A 20,953-nucleotide genomic window follows, 5' to 3' on the forward strand; every position below is an offset into this window, starting at 1 on the left:
TATAAAGTCAGAATTGGTAGATATAAAGTAAAAATTGTGGGATATAAAATCACAATTGTAAGAAATAAACTCAGAAACTCACAATTTTTACTTTTTTTCTTTGCAATTGCAAGTTTACATTTCGCAATTCTGACTTTTTTTCTTAGAACTGTGAGATATAAATCACAGTTGTGAGTTATAGAGTCAGAATGGCTAGATATAAAGTAAAAATTGCTGGATATAAACTCACAATTGCGAGAAATAAAGTCAGAAACTTGCAATTCGGACTTTTTTTCTCGCAATTGCGAGTTTACATCTCGCAATTCGGACTTTTTTTTCTTACAACTGTAAGATATAAATCACAGTTGTGAGTTATAGAGTCAGAATTGCTAGATATAAAGTAAAAATTGCAAGATATAAACTCACAATTGTGAGAAATAAAGTCAGAAACTCACAATTTTTACTTTTTTTCTTTGCAATTGCAAGTTTACATCTCGCAATTCTGACTTTTTTCTTATAACTGTGAGATATAAACTCACAATTGTGAGTTATAAAGTCAGAATTGGTAGATATAAAGTAAAAATTGTGGGATATAAAATCACAATCGTAAGAAATAAACTCAGAAACTCACAATTTTTACTTTTTTTCTTTGCAATTGCAAGTTTACATCTCGCAATTCTGACTTTTTTCTTATAACTGTGAGATATAAACTCACAATTGTGAGTTATAAAGTCAGAATTGGTAGATATAAAGTAAAAATTGCTGGATATAAACTCACAATTGTGAGAAATAAAGTCAGAAACTTGCAATTCTGACTTTTTTTCTGGCAACTGCAAGTTTACATCTCGCAGTTCTGACTTTTTTCTTATAACTGTGAGATATAAACTCACAATTGTGAGTTATAAAGTCAGAATTGGTAGATATAAAGTAAAAATTGTGGGATATAAAATCACAATCGTAAGAAATAAACTCAGAAACTCACAATTTTTACTTTTTTTCTTTGCAATTGCAAGTTTACATCTCGCAATTCTGACTTTTTTCTTATAACTGTGAGATATAAACTCACAATTGTGAGTTATAAAGTCAGAATTGGTAGATATAAAGTAAAAATTGCTGGATATAAACTCACAATTGCGAGAAATAAAGTCAGAAACTTGCAATTATGACTTTTTTCTTAGAACTGTGAGATATAAACTCACAGTTGTGAGTTATAACGTCAGAATTGCTAGATATAAAGTAAAAATTGCTGGATATAAACTCACAATTGCAAGAAATAAAGTCAGAAACTCATCATTTGGACTTTTTTTCTCGCAATTCTGACTTTTTTTCTTAGAATTGTGAGATATAAACTCACAATTAAGAGTTATAAGGTCCATTTCTGAGGAGAAAAAAAGATTATGGTCACAGAATTGCGAGTTTATGTCTCACAATTCTGACTTTATAACTTGCAGTTGCGAGTATATATCATACAATTCTAACTTTATAACTCGCAGTTGGGACTTTTTTCTTAGAACTGTGAGATATAAAATTGAATTGCTAGATATAAAGTAAAAATTGCAGGATATAAACTCACAATTGTGAGAAATAAAGTCAGAAACTTGCAATTCAGACTTTTTTTCTCGCAATTGCGAGTTTACATCTCGCAATTCTGACTTTTTTTTCTTACAACTGTAAGATATAAATCACAGTTGTGAGTTATAGAGTCAGAATTGCTAGATATAAAGTAAAAATTGCGGGATATAAAGTAAAAATTATGGGATAAAACTCACAATTGCTGGAAATAAAGTCAGAAACTCGCAATTCTGTAAACTTGCAACAGAATTGCGAGTTTACATCTCAATTCTGACTTTTTTTCTTATTTTTCTAGTTATAAAGTCAGAATTGCTAGATATAAAGTAAAAATTGCGGGCTAAAACTCACAATTGCAAGAAATGAAGTCAAAAACTCACAATTTAGACTTTTTTCTCGCAATTCTATTTTTTTTCTCAGAATTTAGATATAAACTCACAATTAAGAGATATAAAGTCCATTTCTGAGGAGCAAAAAAGACTTACTTGTTTATATCTCACAATATTTCACAATTCTGACTTAACTCACAATAGCGAGTTTATATCTCAGAATTCTGACTTTATAACTTGCAGTTGGGAATCTTTATTTCACTATTCTTTTTTCTCGCAATTGCAAGTTTATATCATCCATTTCTGACTTTATTTCTCAGAATTGACAGTTTATATCGTGCAATTCAAACTTTATAACTCTTAATTTGCTTTTAATAAGTTTATATCTCAAAATTCTTAGAAAAAAAGTCAGAATTGTGAGTTTCTGACTATTTATTGCAATTGTGGGTTTATATCTTGCAATTCTGACTTTTTTTCTTAAAACTGTGAGATATAAACTCACTTGTGAGTTATAAAGTCGGAATTGCGGGATATAACCTCACAATTGCGAGAAATAAAGTCAGAAACCGGAAATTGTAAGATATAAACTTGCAATTCTGACTTTATAACGCGCAATTGCGAGTTTATATCTCACAATTCTGATTTTATAACTCACAAGTGAGTTTATAACTCACAGTTTTAAGAAAAAGAGTCAGAATTGTAAGATAATAAGTCGCAATAACCTTTTTTATTTTTTATTCAGTGGTCGAAACAGGCTTCCATAGTAAAATGACCTTTAAAACAAACAAAAAAAAAACCTTTGTGACGGCTATTATTCATCAAGATGACAAAATAAAAGATTATTGAATGTCATAATATGCTGATATACATGATGATATAGCTATTTTTGTTACCTAAATCTACCTCCAAACATTTTATATACAACATAATCCTGTAAAAATGTCTATTTTTCATAATCTATTGATTCAAAAAGGAGAATTCATTTCCTCAGATTTTTTGGAGGGAACTTAATGCTTTGGATGAGAACCAAGAGATATGATTATTCATAACAAGGGAATGATTAGTCTGGCATCTGTACAAAACCATCTTCATGTTATGTAACACTAGAGTTAAAATGAAGGATTCTGTAATACATAAAAGAGTGATACATTATAACGACGACTGGACATGATTGAAGGCGTTGTTAAAATGCAGATATATTCACATGTGCACACCTGTGACAATATGCACATAATTGAATTCAATAATAAAAACCTGCAGATACAGCATGCTTAAACCAGGCACTCGTGGCGTGGTGCCAAAACTAGTAAATAATGCATTAAAGTGAAAATTATTGGCAGAAACTGAATGTTTTACATCCAATGAGCCAAACCCCCCAAAATAATTTACACTTCTTTAGAATATCATGGAGGCCTGCTTCTGCCTCCAAATAATATAAATTAAAAAGGTAATGTGAAAATGTTACAAAATATTATAACATACAGGTGTAAGGTGTCCCAAGGAAAGTTCTGTAATTATCAGCCAAAAACATATTTGTACCACTCACAAATGTGCAGTATATTTTTAGGCATATGATTTGTCACCCACTGACTGGTGTCATTGATTTTGCAATGACATTTAATTTTTTTCTTTAACAAGATTGATGCATCTCATCTCATTATATCAGAGCGGATGTGTTTACAGAACATTAAATAAGATTAAACCTGTGTGATTCTGATGCATGGGATTCTAATACGTTAAAATCTCAAAATTGCATTTTGAGTTCAAATTGCTTGAACTTTGCCTGTTTCGTTACGAGGATCGGAAAAGTGATTTGTCTGTGGTGGGCTGTGTGTATCTGTGTTCTGAGTGTGTGTTTGCACACATCCTGTAATTAAAGCCACACGTGATGAATATGTTGTGATATGGCAACATATTCTTCATACCGTGATCTAATTTAGCGATCCCCATGGGAGGTTTGTGAGGTAGACTGCAGCACACTAATGGATGTTTGACTTCATTGAATTACAGCTACGTGTGCACATGAGCGTGGTGCGTAAATGCAGGGTTTTGCATAGGTTACACGCTTCAGTCTTTGTGCATGTAAAAAATTAACCGTTTACTTGGTCTTTTTAATCACTGGGACCAAGTATTACTGATATTTATAGGTCAAAGGTCATAAACATGGCAGTCAATAGCAGGATACACTTTTTTTTTTGTTGAAAATAATCAAATACTGTGTTTTTATTTTTGTTTTTTTTGTATATCACAAATAGGGCTGGGCGATATGGCCTAAAAATAAAATCCCTGATTTTTTCACAAAAATCCGATTTACGATTTAAATCGTTTTTTTCCCCCCTACTACTTTTAGCATGTAAAGAAACCCCAGCTTTTCCACAATGTATATGGGCACCATATATTTTGCAATATACATTGCAACTGCATCAGTGATCGCTTTCCACCAGGCCCCATTCTTACCATACCAGACACAGTAAATGTTTGTAAGACAAATAAATATGAGATGGGAGGAAAATATATATTTCCATGCTTTTCTCTTGCACTTACATCATATACAAAAATATACAATTTTGATCACAGAAATATTACATGATTTAAAAAACTGCAACGATCTGCCAGCAGGTGGTGGTAAGAGACTGATTTAATTACTGAATCATTTCATCCATTTGATTCGTTCGAACGGATGGTTCATTCAGGAATAAAGCAAGTGACTCTTTATGAATTGGAAACTGAATCATTTCACTAGATTCGTTTAAAAACACACGTTCATTCATAAACGAAACACCGCTGTGTTTGAATGGAGATGCGCAGCGGCTCAGCTGTGACTTGTTTCAGACTATTTTTGACGACGAAATAGAGCAAAATAAGGCAATAGTGTTATAGTCAGACAATGTAAGTCACTTAATAATAACTTCTTGTTTAATTAACTGTTGTAATAAATCAATATCTCGTTTACAAACTCCCTTAAAAATGATTAAAAGCTGTCACTCATCTTAGTTCGCAATCTCACAAAGCTCTATTATAATAAACGAAGCTACTGCCCATTCAGTCCCTTATTTACACTCTCTCTACACTTGAGATACATTAGTCAACGTGCAAAACACACAGAAACCTTTGAAACTCCACTCAGCGCAAATACATATGCTGGTCGGGTCAGTCACACATGGTGCTCCTAAATATTTTTTCATAGTCGCACGTAGTAGTTTCTTTTTGCCCTTGAACGGCTGGTCGCACCAGTCGCACCATTGAGAAATTAGGTCGCACTCTAGAGCCCTGATATGCAAATAATTTGCCATTGTCTTCAATCATCTCTCTACTCTGTTTATGTGGTAAGTGAAATTGTATGTACTGTAATGTAACAGGCTAACTTGCTAACAAGCAGCTAATCATGTCCCCTTAGTGACTCGCGTTATTTTACCAGAACCCGTTATTTGTTTTCCGTTCTGAATGCAGTGGTTAATTAGGCGCGCCATCATGTGGTCGGACAATATTGCCTCTTAATTATTCTGCCATTGGTGCAATTACAATGTATCTAATATTTTTATTAAAAAATCACGATACCTCGATTTAATAAAAAATTAAATTGTCTTAAAATGTAAATTCGAATTAATTGAAAAAATCGAAAGAATCGCCCAGCCCTAGTCACAAAAGTGAGTACACCCCTCACATTTCAGCAACCATTTTAGTATATCTTCTCAAGGGACAATACTATAGAAATGAAACTTGGATATATTTTAGAGTAGTCAATGTGCAGCTTGTATAGCAGTATAGATTTACTGTCCTCTGAAAATTACTCAACATACAGCTATTATTGTCAAAATAGCTGGCAACAAAAGTGAGTACACCCTAAAGGCCTGTGCACACCGGGATGAATATCGTGCATGCTTATTGCCAGCATTTTTCAAGACGTTTTTCGCCAGGATACCCAAACGATTTTCACTGGCAAATTCACTCGCATGCCGCTTAATGAAAAACAGAAATACCTCAGTACATAAGGTGGCGCTGCGCAACTTTACGCTTCTGACACTTGCTTGTCACACAGAAGAAGAAGAGAGCCAGTATTTACGCGCTTATCAAAACCATTTACATGTTTTTGTTAACTGGTAAACAGAACATGGATTTTCCTCCTCCAGCGATGAAGAAATTATTGTTCTGTCGCGTTTGTCAAAAAGCTTTGTGTTCAGACACCAATGACACCAGCAACTCTACATTCGTCTACTTTCCTCTTCCTCTGCAACACAGTTTTGTGCTTGAGCGCCACCAAGTCGTGTTTTACTGTAACTTCAGCAGCTCCGGGCACATGAACAAAAGCACCAATCTCGTTGGTCGACCAGTTTTTAACGCGGCGTGTCAAACCAAAAAAACGAGCCCGAGGCGTTCTTAAAAAAATTGCGCTTTTACGCCTGCCATTTTTGTGGGTCGGTGTGTACACTCACATTGGCGCCCTTTGTTTAGTCACGAGGCGTTAAATGTCGGTGATAACCGTGCGTGATATTCGTCCCAGTGTGCACAGGCCTTAAGAGATAACAGCTGTATGTTGTTTAACCATCAAAGCCACATGTCCTCATGTTCATTTTTTTGTATTCCAAGGTATTCCAAGATGGGTTCCATTCGGAACAGGCCTTGCAAGGGTTGATCAACAAAGTTGAGCACTTGTTCTGTGCGTCAGGTGCAGAAACTGGCTTCAAAAAACAGACGCATGAATGCTGCCAGCATTGCTTTAAAGGTTGCAGAAGTAGAAGGTCAGCTTGTCAGTGCTCAGACCATACGCCGCGCACTGCAACATGTCAGTTTGCATAAGCGTCGTCCCAGAAGGAAGCCTCATCTGAAGCTGGCTCACAAGAAAGCCTGCAAACAGTTTGCTGAAGACAACCTGTCCAAGAGCATGAATTACTGGAAGCATGTCCTGTGGTCTGATGAGACTATAAGATTAACTTGTTTGGCTCAGATGGTGTCCAGCATGTGTAGCGATGCCCTGGTGAGGAGTACCAAGAAAAGTATATCTCAAGGAACAATACTATAGAAATGAAACTTGGATATGTTTTAGAGTAGTCAATGTGCAGCTTGTATACTAGTATAACGGAGCTGCTGGTCGTTAGACACATGGTGCTTCTCCACCTTATGCTTGAGGATGCCCCACAGGTGCTTAATAGGGTTCAGGTCTGAAGACATACTTGGCCTCCCCATCACCTTCAGCTTCCTTAGCCAGGCAGTTGTCATCTTGGTGGTGTGTTTAAGATTGTTATCATGTTGGAAAACTGCTGTTCGGCCTAGTTTCTGGAGGGAAGGCATCATGTTCTGCTTCAGAATGTACAGTACATAATGTAATCCATGTTTCCCTCAATGAACTACAGCTCCCCAGTACCAGCAGCACTCATGCAGACCCAGACCATGATGCTACCACCACCATGCTTGACTGTAGGCAAGACACAATTTTCTTGGTACTCCTCACCAGGGCATCACCACACATGCTGGACACCATCTGAGCCAAACAAGTTTATCTTAGTCTCATCAGACCACAGGACATGGTTCCAGTAATTCATGCTCTTGGACAGGTTGTCTTCAGCAAACTGTTTGTGGGCTTTCTTGTGAGCCAGCTTCAGATGAGGCTTCCTTCTGGGACGGCGCCTATGCAAACTGACTTGTTGCAGTGTGCGGCATATGGTCTAAGCACTGACAAGCTGACCTTCTACTTCTGCAACCTTTAAAGCAATGCTGGCAGCACTAATGCATCTGTTTTTTGAAGCCAGGTTCTGCACCTGATGCACAGAACGAGTGCTCAACTTCGTTGATCGACCCTTGCAAGGCCTGTTCCGAATGGAACCCATCTTGGAAAACCTCTGTATGACTCTGACCACTGTAGTGTAACTTGGTTTCAGGGTGTTACTGAACCTCTAACAGCCTTGGCCATCTTTGTGGAGAGCAACAATTCTAATTCTCAAATCCTCAGAGAGTTCTTTGCCATGAGATGCCATGTTGAACATCCAGTGGCCAGTATGAGAGAATTGTACTTAAAGCACCTAATTTGAACTGCTCTAAAACAAGATACACAACTTTGTATGGTCCTGTCAAGCAGATAAAACCATGAACATGATGAAAAGGACATACAACATAAAGTATAAACAACATACTGCTGTTATCACTTAGGGTGTACTCACTTTTGTTGCCAGCTATTTTGACAATAATGGCTGTATGTTGAGTTATTTTCAGAGGACAGTAAATCTATACTGCTATACAGTACAAACTGCACATTGACTACTCTAAAATGTGTCCAAGTTTAATTTCTATAGTATTGTCCCTTGAGAAGATATACTAAAATTGTTGCTAAAATGTGAGGGGTGTACTCACTTTTGTGAGATAATGTGTGCTTTGTTTATTATGATATCTTGACAGTTGCACATACTCTGAAATGTTTACTTTATGCCCCAAAAAATATCAAAATGAATTTTAATAAAAAAATGAGGAACATTTTAATCATATTAAGGTAAATTCCAGTCATTCAATGTAAAAACTCCAATTTTATTGTACTGAGTCTGTATACAGGCCAAAAAAAAAAAGAATAAACAAGCATCATGTCATTGACCCAGGGGTTAGCCGACTGATTTCTAGCTTCTCCTCAGCCTAATATCAACAATGAGCTCTGACGCATTATTGATGTTCTCTTCTAGCTGCCTTTTTCGCAATCAAATGAAAACCAACAGCCCTGTTTCATTTCCAACCCAGATCGATTGATTGCATTCGGCCGCTAGACGAATCAGATTACAAAGGCCTAATTTGATTTTTGAGAGCAGGTACGAACTACTCGAGGACAGCTCAGCTGATTGGCTGAGACAGATGCCTGTCAAAATAAAACACAAAACGACTAGAATCAGTCACATATTCTTTAAATCAAGGTAGTTGAAGAGGAAATGAGACGATGTGTGTGAGTGCGTGTTTTCTCATCCCGACAGGACCCTATTATTAGAGAAGAGTACAGGAACTAACATTTTGTTTCCTCCCCTCAGTATTATTCAGGACGTAATGTTTCCGTTCTGTTCTTTTCTTAATAGTCTTGGAGCTAAATTAAACTAGGAGCTTGATGGAGGTCCATGTCTAACGAGCACCCAGTGGAGGAAAGAAGATAGATGAAGCTCATTACAGTTTATTGCCATTACACAAGATTACTTTGCTTTTGTCGCTTCACACCTGAATTACACGCCATTACAGCTAGTCTTATTTAACTGTTACACTTTACAAATGTTAGAGGAGTTTTCTTAGGCATCATTTTTCAAACCTTCAGTTTGAATCAATGCATAGAAAATTTTTTTTGCTTTTGCCGTTATTTACACTCAAATTATTCAAGTGAAATTCACACATAGAATTAAAGGGATAGTTCACCCAACTGACGAATACAATCAGAGTTATATTTAAAAATGTACTGGCTCTTCCAAGCTTTATAATGGCAGTGAATGGGTGTTGAGATTTTGAAGTCCAATAAAGTGTGTCCATCCATCATAAAAAGTACTCCAGAAGCGCAGCGGAAAGAGCAAACCAAAAAAGCCGGTCACGAATTAGAAGTACATAAAGAAGGTTTTGTAAAGATAAATGTTGTAGGATTTCGATATAATCCAAAAGGAGACTGGTTTTCATTTGCTCTAAACAAAACTTGGTTCTTGCAAGACTAGCATATTTTCACCGGAGATTACATTATGCCTACTTCCAACATATGACAGAAGATGGAACGACGGAAGCTAGAGATTATGTATTATAAAGTTATAAATACGGATAGTATTTCACACAAATGCATCGATTCACTTCAGAAGGCCTTTATTATCCCCCCGTAGCCATGTGGAGCACTTTATATAATGGATGATTTCACTTTTTTGGGCTTCAAAATCTCAAAAGTCATTCACTGCTATTATAAACCTGGGAAGACCCAGGGCATTTTTAATATAACTCTGACTGCATTTGTCTGAAAGAAGAAAGTCATATACACCTAGGATGGCTTGAGCATTAATAAATCATGGGGTAATTTTCATTTTTGGGTGAACTATCCCTTTAAGTAAAATCACTTATATACTTTTGATTTTACTCATATATACTCCAAAAAATGAACTTTCACATTTGTTAGTTTCACTCTATACACCCTTGTTCACATTACTTAAAAAAACGTATGTAACGTCATGGACTTAATATTACTGAGTGGTTTCTACAAAAAAATAACATTGTTAGCTTTATTTGAATTCTTTTGTTCATACAACTTAATTGTTACTTGTACTGATTACTCAATATAGTTGTGTGGAACTACTTGACAGTCCTTTTTTGAGTAAATCCAACAAATCATTTTTTTGAGTGTAGAAATGTTATTTTAGTATTTAATTATAGTATTGTAATAGTGTTGATACCTTTTTAAAATATTATTTTGTGTTTAACTCAATGTGTTACATGTGCCATTTGTAATTGCTTGTGAAATTTATTTACAATTTTTGAGTGAAAATACTTTCTACTTTGGCTTAACTCAAAAATAATAAATAAACCCTTACAATACATTCCTACAGCTTAAAAAACAACCCATGCAGTTTCAGTTAATGCAACAATTACAACTGCACTTCGTTATAGGCAGTAAGCCATTTCCACTGCTCTCTTAAAATGTGAATTCATACGTGTTGTTTTGCACGCTTCAGTAAGGCTAAATGTTCATTTCTCAATGCACAGTGACATTTGACTAAGGCCTTTGGGTCAATTGACCTTGCCCAGCACCACAGAAAGGGCATCACCTATTAATACTCATCTAACCTCACCGGTTTCCAGCCATTCATTGAGCAATCTCTCCTAAAGGTTTCCTTTCATTCTCTTTCATGTCTTACAAACTAGGCAGTTGACCTGAGGTCAAACAGAGCTAGTTTCCCATACACTGATTAGCCACAACATTAGAACCACAAACAGGTGAAGTGAATAGCATTGATTGTATTGTGACAATGGCAGCTTTCAAGGGATTGGATATATTATGCAGCAAGTCAACAGTCAGTTCTTGAATTTCATGTGTTGGAAGTAGAAAAAGTGGCTCTGAGAAACTTTGGCGAGAGTGATGGGTCAGAGCATCTCCAAAATGACAAGTCATGGGGTCATCTTTATGATCCCAAGGAGCTCCAAATATAAATGTAAAGCCAGTTTAATATTAACTAATGGAACCTTTTGTAAAGTGTTCAGAGCCCCCTGCTGGTCTGAGGCTTTATAGGCAAATGCCTGCTGGAGTACGGCTCATGTGGATCCTGGTGGGTGTTTTAAAAGAAATTGTCATTTTCATCCTGAATGGTGCTCATGCTGGCTCTGAGTGAGGATGTCAGCGTCTTTGTGCTCAGATCTGTCTCTCCTGGTTGGTGGTAGAGTAATATTTAGGGATCTAGGCTGCTAAAACAGATGTTACAGATTGAATCTGAAGTAGCAGGAGTGCCATTGCGATCACAATCCTGCTCTTGCATCACTACTTCTTTGAACAAGATGTTAAACGAGAGTTTCTCCTGAAGGATTTTTCCACCCTACAGTAGAATGTGCAAACTGATTTGTGTATTTGCTGTTAGCCTGATTTTTCTGTAGAAATCACACTGAATAGAACGAAAACGTAATGTCAGATTAAGTAAATGTGATGGCATTAAGTCAAGACCAGTGTTCTTCTTTATCATCCACATCTTTGTTTATTGACCTTCCATATTGACTGTTGTCGTTTTTTATCAGTCACCTTGGTCCAAGGTTATCTCTCCATCATTTTGTCTTCTTCTGACCTTCATTATTCCTCCTAGGGTGTGTTTTGTCTCTCTTTACCTCGCATTTGTTCTGCCTATTCGCATTCATCCCTGTGCGGTGATGATTTTGGCATTCAAATCGTAGGTGCAGGGAAACATTTATCATGCTGAAATGTCTATAAAATTCCTCCGGCACATTTGATTGAAGCTAATGGAGTTCAGTCGCACACACAGCGGTCATATAGAGGGTTACCTTTGATCATAAACAATTTAATATAGACGTTTCTTGTTAACCTAATGCCTTTCTGCCTTTGTTTCTGTTTCGTAGGGTGTTGATGGAGAGCCTTTCGAATGACAGCCGGGACAGTGGTAATCACAGGTGGAATTCTAGCTACAGTAATCTTACTGTGCATTATCGCTGTACTGTGTTACTGTAGGCTGCAGGTGAGCTCTTTTTTTGTGTGTTTGTGTTTTTTCTCTCTTGCTGTGTTTTGGTACCTTTTCCCTTAGGAAGTAGTGACATGCTCTTCTTTTTCTGTAGTTGCTGTTAGATCTCATGTTTTCTGTAAAGGAAGTGACTGCTTGTCACAAACACAGCTCACATCAGAATTGAAAAGTCAGGGTGTATCATGTTTTTCAGATGGTTTGTCAGATTTTGCACGTTTGATCTAATACTGAAACAACTGGTGGACACTAAAATTGACAGTTATGGCGGATGACCAAGTTGCATATTCAGACATAATCTTATAGTAGTTTTATTCAGCAAGGACATATTAAACTGATCAAAAGTGAAAGAATGGTATTTGGTTTCAAATAAATCCAGTTCCTTTGAACTTTCTATTCTACTCATTCAAATACTCAACTGTTTTCAGCATTGATAAGAAATATTAAGAAATGTTTCTTGAGGAGCAAATCAGCATATTAGAATGATTTCTGAAGGGTCATTTGAGACTGAAGACTGGAGTAATGATGCTGAAAATTCAGCTTAGCAACACAGGTTACTGTTTATACTGTATCTTTGATCAAATAAAGTGAGTAAATGTGATGACATTAAACATTGAATAGCTCTTCAGGGGCAGGGTTGGAGACCCCTGTTAATGACATTTATTGATACAGAATTTTACTAGAAAACTCAAAATGGCCAATGCCCAAAAAGGCCGACATAGGAACATTAGGTATCGTTTGTTGCCGTTACAAATCTAACGAGAACAATCTTATGATTTTTAGCCAAACTGGTCAGAAATTATAAGCAAAAATGTAATTGTTTTATATCTTTTGACCAGTATGTGGCACTGTGCAGAAACTACTCATGTGCCCTCAGGTCATGCTTGTTATAACACATACCAAGTTTGGTCTGAATCCGCTAAAGTGTAGCGAAGATATTGCCTCATGTCCATTTTTGCAAGAATTTCATCAAAAAAGAATATTTTGATAACTTTTTGCCAGAATGCTCTAAAGATGATCTGAGCCAGTTTTGGTGAAAATTGGACAAACCTTCTAGGATGAGTTTTTTTTCCCCCGCAAAATTCAGAATTGTAATACATATATATATATTCACCATAGAAATGTACATTTTGGTATGAATTTGAGTCTGAATGAGACTCAAGAATTTTGGTTTTAGTTACTAGCAGAAAAATGTTACTATCAGAAACGAGTACAAATATGGCCTCTTGGTGGTGCTAGAGAGTTTGAGTTAGAGACTTCCTCTATCTGTGTGCCGAATTTCATAACTTTCCCGCAAGTGATTCTATGGGCTGTCCAAACATGAGAAATAGAGAAAAAACATGAAAAGTAATGAAGTGATATCAAGAAAAGGAGTTTACAATTATATGAAAATGTATTTTGTATATCATTTACTCAAACATAAAAGAAGATATGAAATTTGAAGAAACTGATTTTGGCCATAAAATGGAAGTCAATGGCGTCTAAAACAGCTTTGATGGAATAGATTTTTGTCCCTATAATGCCTTTTTAGTTTTACAAATATACTAAGTTATTTGGTAACACTTTATTGTGACCAAATTTACAATATTAACAAGTTGCTTCAGGGTTCAACGCTAAGGATTTTTTCTACTGGCCCAATTGGGCCAGTGGTTCAGATTTTTGCTTGCCCTGCCAAACTTTTCACTGGCCCAACCAAAAAAATAAAAAGTTAATAGTTATTTCTTTGCCACATTTTAAATAATGTGTCAAAAGCCAAATATAACTGTATATTTCCTTAAATACAATTGACAATTTTAAAAAATTATAAATGTGATGTAACTAAATTTATGCACAACAGTATGTCCAGGTTGATGGTCCCAGATCACCAGTTAACTATACATAAATGGAGGACTCTTATTAAAGGAATGCTGTTGCAAAGAAGAAAATTAAACAATATTAGTAAACAGAGTGTTATTAAGCAGAATTTATGTTAAAAGTTTTGTTTTTACGGTGGTTGTCCATGATTTTTTTTTTACCTTTGTTTTTACCTTTTCATATGTTTAATTAGGCTCAGAGGTGCCATGAGTGCAATCAAATTCATAAATTCATGTTGTAAAATTTTGAATACAGAGATCTGCCAGCAGGTGGCGGCAAGAGACTGATTTAATTACTGAATCATATTCATTTGATTCGTTTGAACGGATGGTTCATTCGGGAATAAAGCAAGTGACTCTTAATGAATGGGAAATTGAATCATTTCACTAGATTCGTTTAAAAACGCACGTTCATTCATAAATGAAACACCGCTGTGTTTGAGTGGAGATGCGCAGCGGCTCAGGTGTGCCTTGTTTCAGACTACTTTTGACGAAACAGAGCAAAATCAGGCATAGTGTTATAGTCAGACAATGTAAGTAACTTAATAATAACTTCTTGTTTGTTTAACTGTTGTATTAAATCAATACCTCATTTACAAACTCCCACAACATTTATTAAAAGTTGTCACTCATCTTAGTTTGCGATATTACAAAGCCTATTATAATCAACGGCGCTCTCTATAACTTACTGCACAATCAGTCTCTTATTTACACTCTCTCTACACTTTGTTTATGAATAGATTCGTGAGAAATGTCTGTGATACATTACTCAACGTTGCAAAAACGTGTAGAAACCTTTGAAGCTCCCCTGAGTGCAAACACAAATATGCTGATGGGGTCAGTCGCACATGGTGCTCCTAAATATTTTTTTTCACAGTCGCACGTAGTAATTTTTAGTCGCAAATGCGAGTTAGAAACAGACGTTTTCTTTTTAATTTGATGTTGCCGCCATGTTGCTGTCTCTTCGCTGTACTGGTTGTTACCAGGTTACGGAAAAAAAACAGTGCTTACAACATCCAATCAGATAAGAGGAACCGAAAAGCAATATGGTGTTCACGACATCACAGAGAACTTAGCATTTAAAGGCTTAAAAACACAAGCTGTTTCTCGATTCTAAGACTGTATTTGCACAAATTTGACAAACAGTCGCAGGCAAATTAAACTTTAGTGACAAGGCAGCACTGGCCCGATCGGGCCAGTGACGATCCTGTCTACTGTCCCGAGCGTCTTGCACGCTGGCCCCAGGCCATCGGGCAGTCCTTATTGTCAAGCCCTGTGCTTATTAGCATGTATACTTGTAGCATATTGGCTGTTTATTTGTATTTACAGTGAGGGGGAAAATGTTTTAATCCCCTCCTGATCTTGTGCGTTTGCCCATTGAGAAAGAAATTATCAGTCTATAATTTTAATGGTAGGTTTATTTGAACAGTGAAAGATTGAAAAACAATAACAAAAAATCCAGTAAACCCCATTTCTAAAAAGTTATAAATTGATTTGCATTTTAATGAGTGAAATAAGTATTAAATAAAGGGAGAGGATTGTAGACCTACACAAAGCTGGAATGGGCTACAAGACCATTGCCAAGCAGCTTGGTGAGAAGGTGACAACAGTTGGTGCGATTATTTGCAAATGGAAGAAACACAAAATAACTGCTAATCTCCCCTAGCCTGGGGCTCCAAGCTCGCAATGATCATGAGATGGGTGAGGAATCAGCCCAGAACTACGCGGGAGGATCTTGTCAATAAAGTCACCAAGAAAACAATTGGTAACACACTACGTCGTGAAGGACTGAAATCCTGCAGCGCCTGCAAGGTTCCCCTGCTCAAGAAAGCACATGTACAGCCCCGTCTGAAGTTTGACAATGAACATCTGAATGATTCAGAGGACAACTGGTTGAAAGTGTTGTGGTCAGATGAAACAAAAATCGAGCTCTTTGGCATTAACTTAACTCGCTGTGTTTGGAAGAGGAGGAATGCTGCCTATGACCCCAAGAACACCATCCCCACCGTCAAACATGGAGGTGGAAACATTATGCTTTGAAGGTGTTGTTCTGCTAAAGGGACAGGACAACTGCACCGCATCTAAGGGACGATGGACGGGGTGAGAACCTTGGTTAAGAACCACCTTTCCTCAGCCAGGGCATTGAAAATGGGTCGTAGATGGGTATTCCAACATGACAATGAATCAAAACACATGGCCAAGGCAACAAAGGAGTGGCTCAAGAAGAAGCACATTAAGGTCCTGGAGTGTCCTAGCCAGTCTCCAGACCTTAATCCGTAGAAAATAGAAAATCTGTGGAGGGAGCTGAAGGTTTGAGTTGCCAAATGTCAGCCTTGAAAACTTAATGACTTGGAGAGGATCTGCAGAGAGCGGTGGGACAAAATCTTTCCTAAGATGTGTGCAAACCTGGTGGCCAACTACAAAAACCGTCTGACCTCTGTGAATGCCACCAAGTACTAAGTCATGTTTTGTCAAATACTTATTTCACTCATGAAAATGCAAACCAATTTATAACATTTTTTAAATGCATTTTTTGTTGTTGTTGTTGTTGTTGTTATTCTGTCTCTCACCGTTCAAATAAACCTACCATTAAAATTATAGACTGATCATTTCTTTGTCAGTGGGCAAACGTACAAAATCAGCAGGGGATCAAATAACTTTTTTCCCTCACTGTATATAGCAAATATTAATATTTATTGGGATAATTTTTTGAGATAGTTAACCCCAAAATTTTGTCATTAATTAGTCACTCTCATGTCATTCCAAACCCCTAAGATATTTGTTCATCTTCGGAACACAAATTAAGATATTTTTGTCATTAAATCCGAGAGCTTTCTGATCCTCCATAGACAGCAAAACAAAGGAAACATTCAAGTCCCAGAAAGGTAGTAACATCGTTAAAATAGTCTATGTGACATCCGTAGTTTAACTGTAATGTTATGAAGCTACAAGAAATAATTAATCTTAATTTGTGTTCCGAAAATGAACAAACGTCTTACAAGTACCTTACCAGCTATTAAAAAGCAGAAAATTAGAGTTTGTTGAGAGAAAATTCATAGTTAATAGTTAGAACTGCTTCTCAAACTAAAGCGTGACCAGTTACTATGTATGTTTAAAATTCTAAGCTGACACACTCTCTCTTTACACCCCTCTAGTACTATTGCTGTAAGAAGGAGGAGTCGGAGTCAGAGGAGGAGGAGCCTGACTTCGCAGTCACGTCTCGTATGCCGCCGGTGCATTTAAACCACAACATCCTGGCGGCCACCGTCCCAACGGCAACCACCCCCAATGGGCCTGCTCTCTTCACGCCCCCGCCGACACGAAAACTGACGCGCTCACAGACATACTGTCCATCCTGTACGCATTACGACCTACCATTTTACCTGCAGCAGCCAGACGGCCTGCGAAATGGTGGCGAGCGCATCAGCTACCGCAGTGTGCATCAGCAGGATTTGGGGCTGCCCACTGCACTGCCTGCCCCGCTGCCCACCCCACTGCCCACTCCGCTGCCCTCCCAGCTGCCGACGCCGTTACCCAACTACCACAAACTAAACCTCAGCCGCTCGGTCACCATGAGGGAGATGTTCACACGAAGCTGCAGCATTAGCACTGACGTGTAGCCACCCAGATTTATACTGCGTCAGCACAGGCAACAGACTTAGTACTCATTGAAAGACATAAGTCAGCATTTCATGGTTATCAAGCTTTAGCGCTTGCCTGCGTGAAAACAATATCAACAATGTCCTCTGGAAACTCACAGAGTGCCGAGCTTTGAGGAAGACAGCCCAGTGTGTTTGTTCGTAACTGGGAACTATAAAGGCAAAAATGGGGTGAGAGCAAACTTTCGGAGATCCTCTCCTTTCCTCAGCGCATCTGCTTCACTCCTGAATCCCTTGTTTTGTGTTTTCAGTAATTGGAAAGAGGATTCAGCAAATAAAGCTGGCATTTTTATGCTTTCCTAACATTTTTCTCAAAAGACACACCAATACATGAAAATGCTGACTTCTTGAAATTTTCAATATACGGTCTGAATGGAATCTTTTCTATTGTTCATGTAGCTCGAGACATTTTAGCTGATATAGCCACCGACTTTGTTTTAGCAAACTAACATATATAGTACAACTTATGAAAAGCCCTAGTGGGCTGCAATAAAGCTGTTGGGTCAAAATGTGACAACAACATGATGTAAGCGTTTGAATATGAGGTAACATATGGGATGAGAGGCATTATTTTTTACTAAAAAAGGTATTGAGTTACTATGTGCAATTCTAAATATTAATAGATGTTTTCACAATTTGCGAACTATTTGTTCTGTTTTGGATGTTTAAATAATTTGTTCTTCTTTATTCACATTTCTCCTATCTAAAAGGGTACAGTTTTTTGTTTCTCCGGCATTAACGTCAAAGATTTCCATTGATTATATTTTACCTGGATGTGAGATGAATACGAAGGCCGTGAATTCTTGATTTCAAGGGCTACATTTGCTCTTTCTAAACGCTGCTTGTTGGACTATGAACAGAACATCTTCTGCCAGAAGGTTTTTTTATCTTGCTCTCTCTCTCTCTCTCTCTCTCTTTGCTGTTCATGCTTACAGAGGCGTCAGTTAGCCTACTTCCTGCGTTGTTGATGTGAAAACAAGTGGGGCATTGCACCAACTTTATTCTTTTTTATTAATGACAGTGATTATCAAGAATATTTGTTCTGTTTCTAGCCTGTTTGACAGTGATATTCTTCTCTCGCTGGGTGTGTAGCCACACACTACAGTCCTGCAGGTGACTTTGACTTTTCTGTGATCACCATGTGGTTGTGTTGTAATTTCAGATTTCTCTCCTAGCTCTTCTTTTCACTCATCAGGGCCTGTTTAAATTTCACGCTGTCATGTACGCACATACACGTTTCAGTGCCTGTTAATACCAACTGTATTATTATTATTATTATTAATTATTATTAATTATTTCTGAATTGTTTTTGCATCACTGCTTTATCACAGTATTTTTGTTTCAGCCATAGATAAATAATATTGTTTCATGTTCTAAAGTGATGCCGAAATGGTCCTGTAATTGATAATACAATTAAGAATACAGTGTGGATAATAAATTGGTTGAAAACTTTTTGGCATGTGTTGAAGCTGAATACAAATTGACATTCATATAACCTACATAAGGGGAGAATGGGGTAAGTTGTGTCACGGATTGGCCAGGTTCTACTCCCTCACTCACTCAACGATCACAGTCACCTGATTACTAATCATACGCACCTGAATCCAATCACCAGCACCACATATAAGCACACCACACACCTCACTCAGTGTCCGGGCTCGTTTGCACGAAGCGGACTCATTGTGTTTCTCTGTCGAGTTCACAAACCTCAAAGACATACTTACCTCGCTATTTACCTGTTGAAACTTACCTCTTGTCTCGTCTATTCCAGTACGAAGTCTGTTCTCTGTTCCAGTCAGCTGTGGTCAGCCATAAGCCTGTTCGTCGATCACCAACGGTGTGTGTGAGTGTGTGTGGGTCGGAGTCCTCCTCCCGTCGTTCCTGGAAAGGAAAAGGATCTGTATTCAGTATTCATCTCTAGTCAACGAATATCATACTTGGACTGTTATACTTACCCGGTTCTGCACGTCATCTTATCCACAACGCTCTGCTGATAATAAACATTGTTATATTGATCACTTACCTCTCTTGTTTGGTCTGCTTCCGTAACAGTTAGCCCGGACCAACACAGTATCAGCATGAGCAATCGGGACCCGTTTCAAGAGCTGGTGGACTCGCTCAGGAAGGTTTTGTTGGCTAGTCATGCCACCACACCAACTTCAGCTCATCCCACCGCACCACCGGCACCCAGCACTTCTTCGGCTCCCGTAAACGTCCCTTCCAGTCCCATGGCCCGACCAGCGCCCTACTCTGGCGGGGCGGAGGAGTGCAGCGGATTCCTGTTACAATGTTCATTGATATTCACAATGCAACCTGCTCTCTATCCCACAGATTCTTCGAAAATAGCCTTCATCACGTCTCTGCTTACCGGACCAGCTCTCAAATGGGCGGACACGTTTTATCAGCAGGCCGGGCCGGCAACCCATTCGATCCAGGCTTTCGTCGCTCATTTTAAAGAGGTTTTCGGACGTTCTGATGCAGAAGTATCCGCAGGAGAGCAATTGTATCATCTTAAGCAGGGAAGTATGACGACACAAGATTACTCCCTGCGTTTCCGAACTTTGGCCGCTGCCAGCGGATGGAATGAACGATCGTTACTGACCACGTACCGGCTCGGCCTAGAACCCAATCTCCGGATGCAGTTAGCTGCTTTGGACGACTCCATGGGATTGGAGAAGTTCATTCAGCAGTCACTTCGTTGTTCAGATCGTCTAAGATCCTACCAAGACCAGTCCGTCACTACTGCACTCCTCCGACCAGTTACATCCGCCAGCCCTCCAGAACCAGAACCAATGATCCTGGAATCAGGGAAAATCTCTGCAGCTGAGCGACAGAGAAGACTGACCCGGGGTCTTTGCATGTACTGTGGGGCTGCGGGACACGTACGACTCAACTGTCCTATGCGTCCTATACGATCTTTGGTGAGTGTAATACGTTCTGAATTGGATAACATGCATCCTCTGACTACCAATGTTCAGTTAACCACCCACACTTCCTGTGTTACAGTCGCAGCCCTCATCGACTCCGGGTCAGCGGGAAACTTCATCTCCAACACCCTCTGTCGCCAGCTCCAGCTACGCACCCAAGCATCAACCACCATCTACCAGATTCAACCGATAACTAACCGGATAAACTCACGGACCCGTATTCACCGGAAAAGTGAACCCATCATCCTACAGATTGGAGTTTTGCACCGTGAGGAGATTCAGTTTCTGGTTCTGGAGGGAGCTACTATGGACATCATCTTGGGGCGCCCGTGGCTGGTGAAGCATGATCCCATCCTCTCTTGGGGCACAGGAGAGGTGATAAAATGGGGAAAAGAATGTACCAACCAATGTTTTCCAGATCTTCCACGTCCTAGACACAAGATACTACCTGTCAACGTCACCTCCGTCGAAAGT

General features: G+C 38.2%; 1 protein-coding gene across 2 annotated transcripts in view; it reads left to right on the forward strand.

Annotated features, from left to right (window-relative positions):
• The window catches only part of fam163ba (family with sequence similarity 163 member B, genome duplicate a), a 43,664-nt gene extending 24,679 nt beyond the window's left edge, over positions 1-18,985 (forward strand). For both annotated transcript variants that reach the window (XM_073829880.1, XM_073829879.1), the window contains exons 2-3: positions 11,925-12,040; positions 17,049-18,985. In XM_073829880.1, coding sequence (XP_073685981.1) covers positions 11,948-12,040; positions 17,049-17,513 — 558 coding nt within the window. In that variant the 5' untranslated portion in view covers positions 11,925-11,947 and the 3' untranslated portion in view covers positions 17,514-18,985. The remainder of the gene's footprint in view (positions 1-11,924; positions 12,041-17,048) is intronic.
• The last annotated feature ends 1,968 nt before the right edge of the window (positions 18,986-20,953 follow it).

Source organism: Garra rufa, chromosome 23 (genome assembly GCF_049309525.1).
Source record: "Garra rufa chromosome 23, GarRuf1.0, whole genome shotgun sequence".
In the NCBI taxonomy this organism is placed as follows: domain Eukaryota; kingdom Metazoa; phylum Chordata; class Actinopteri; order Cypriniformes; family Cyprinidae; genus Garra; species Garra rufa.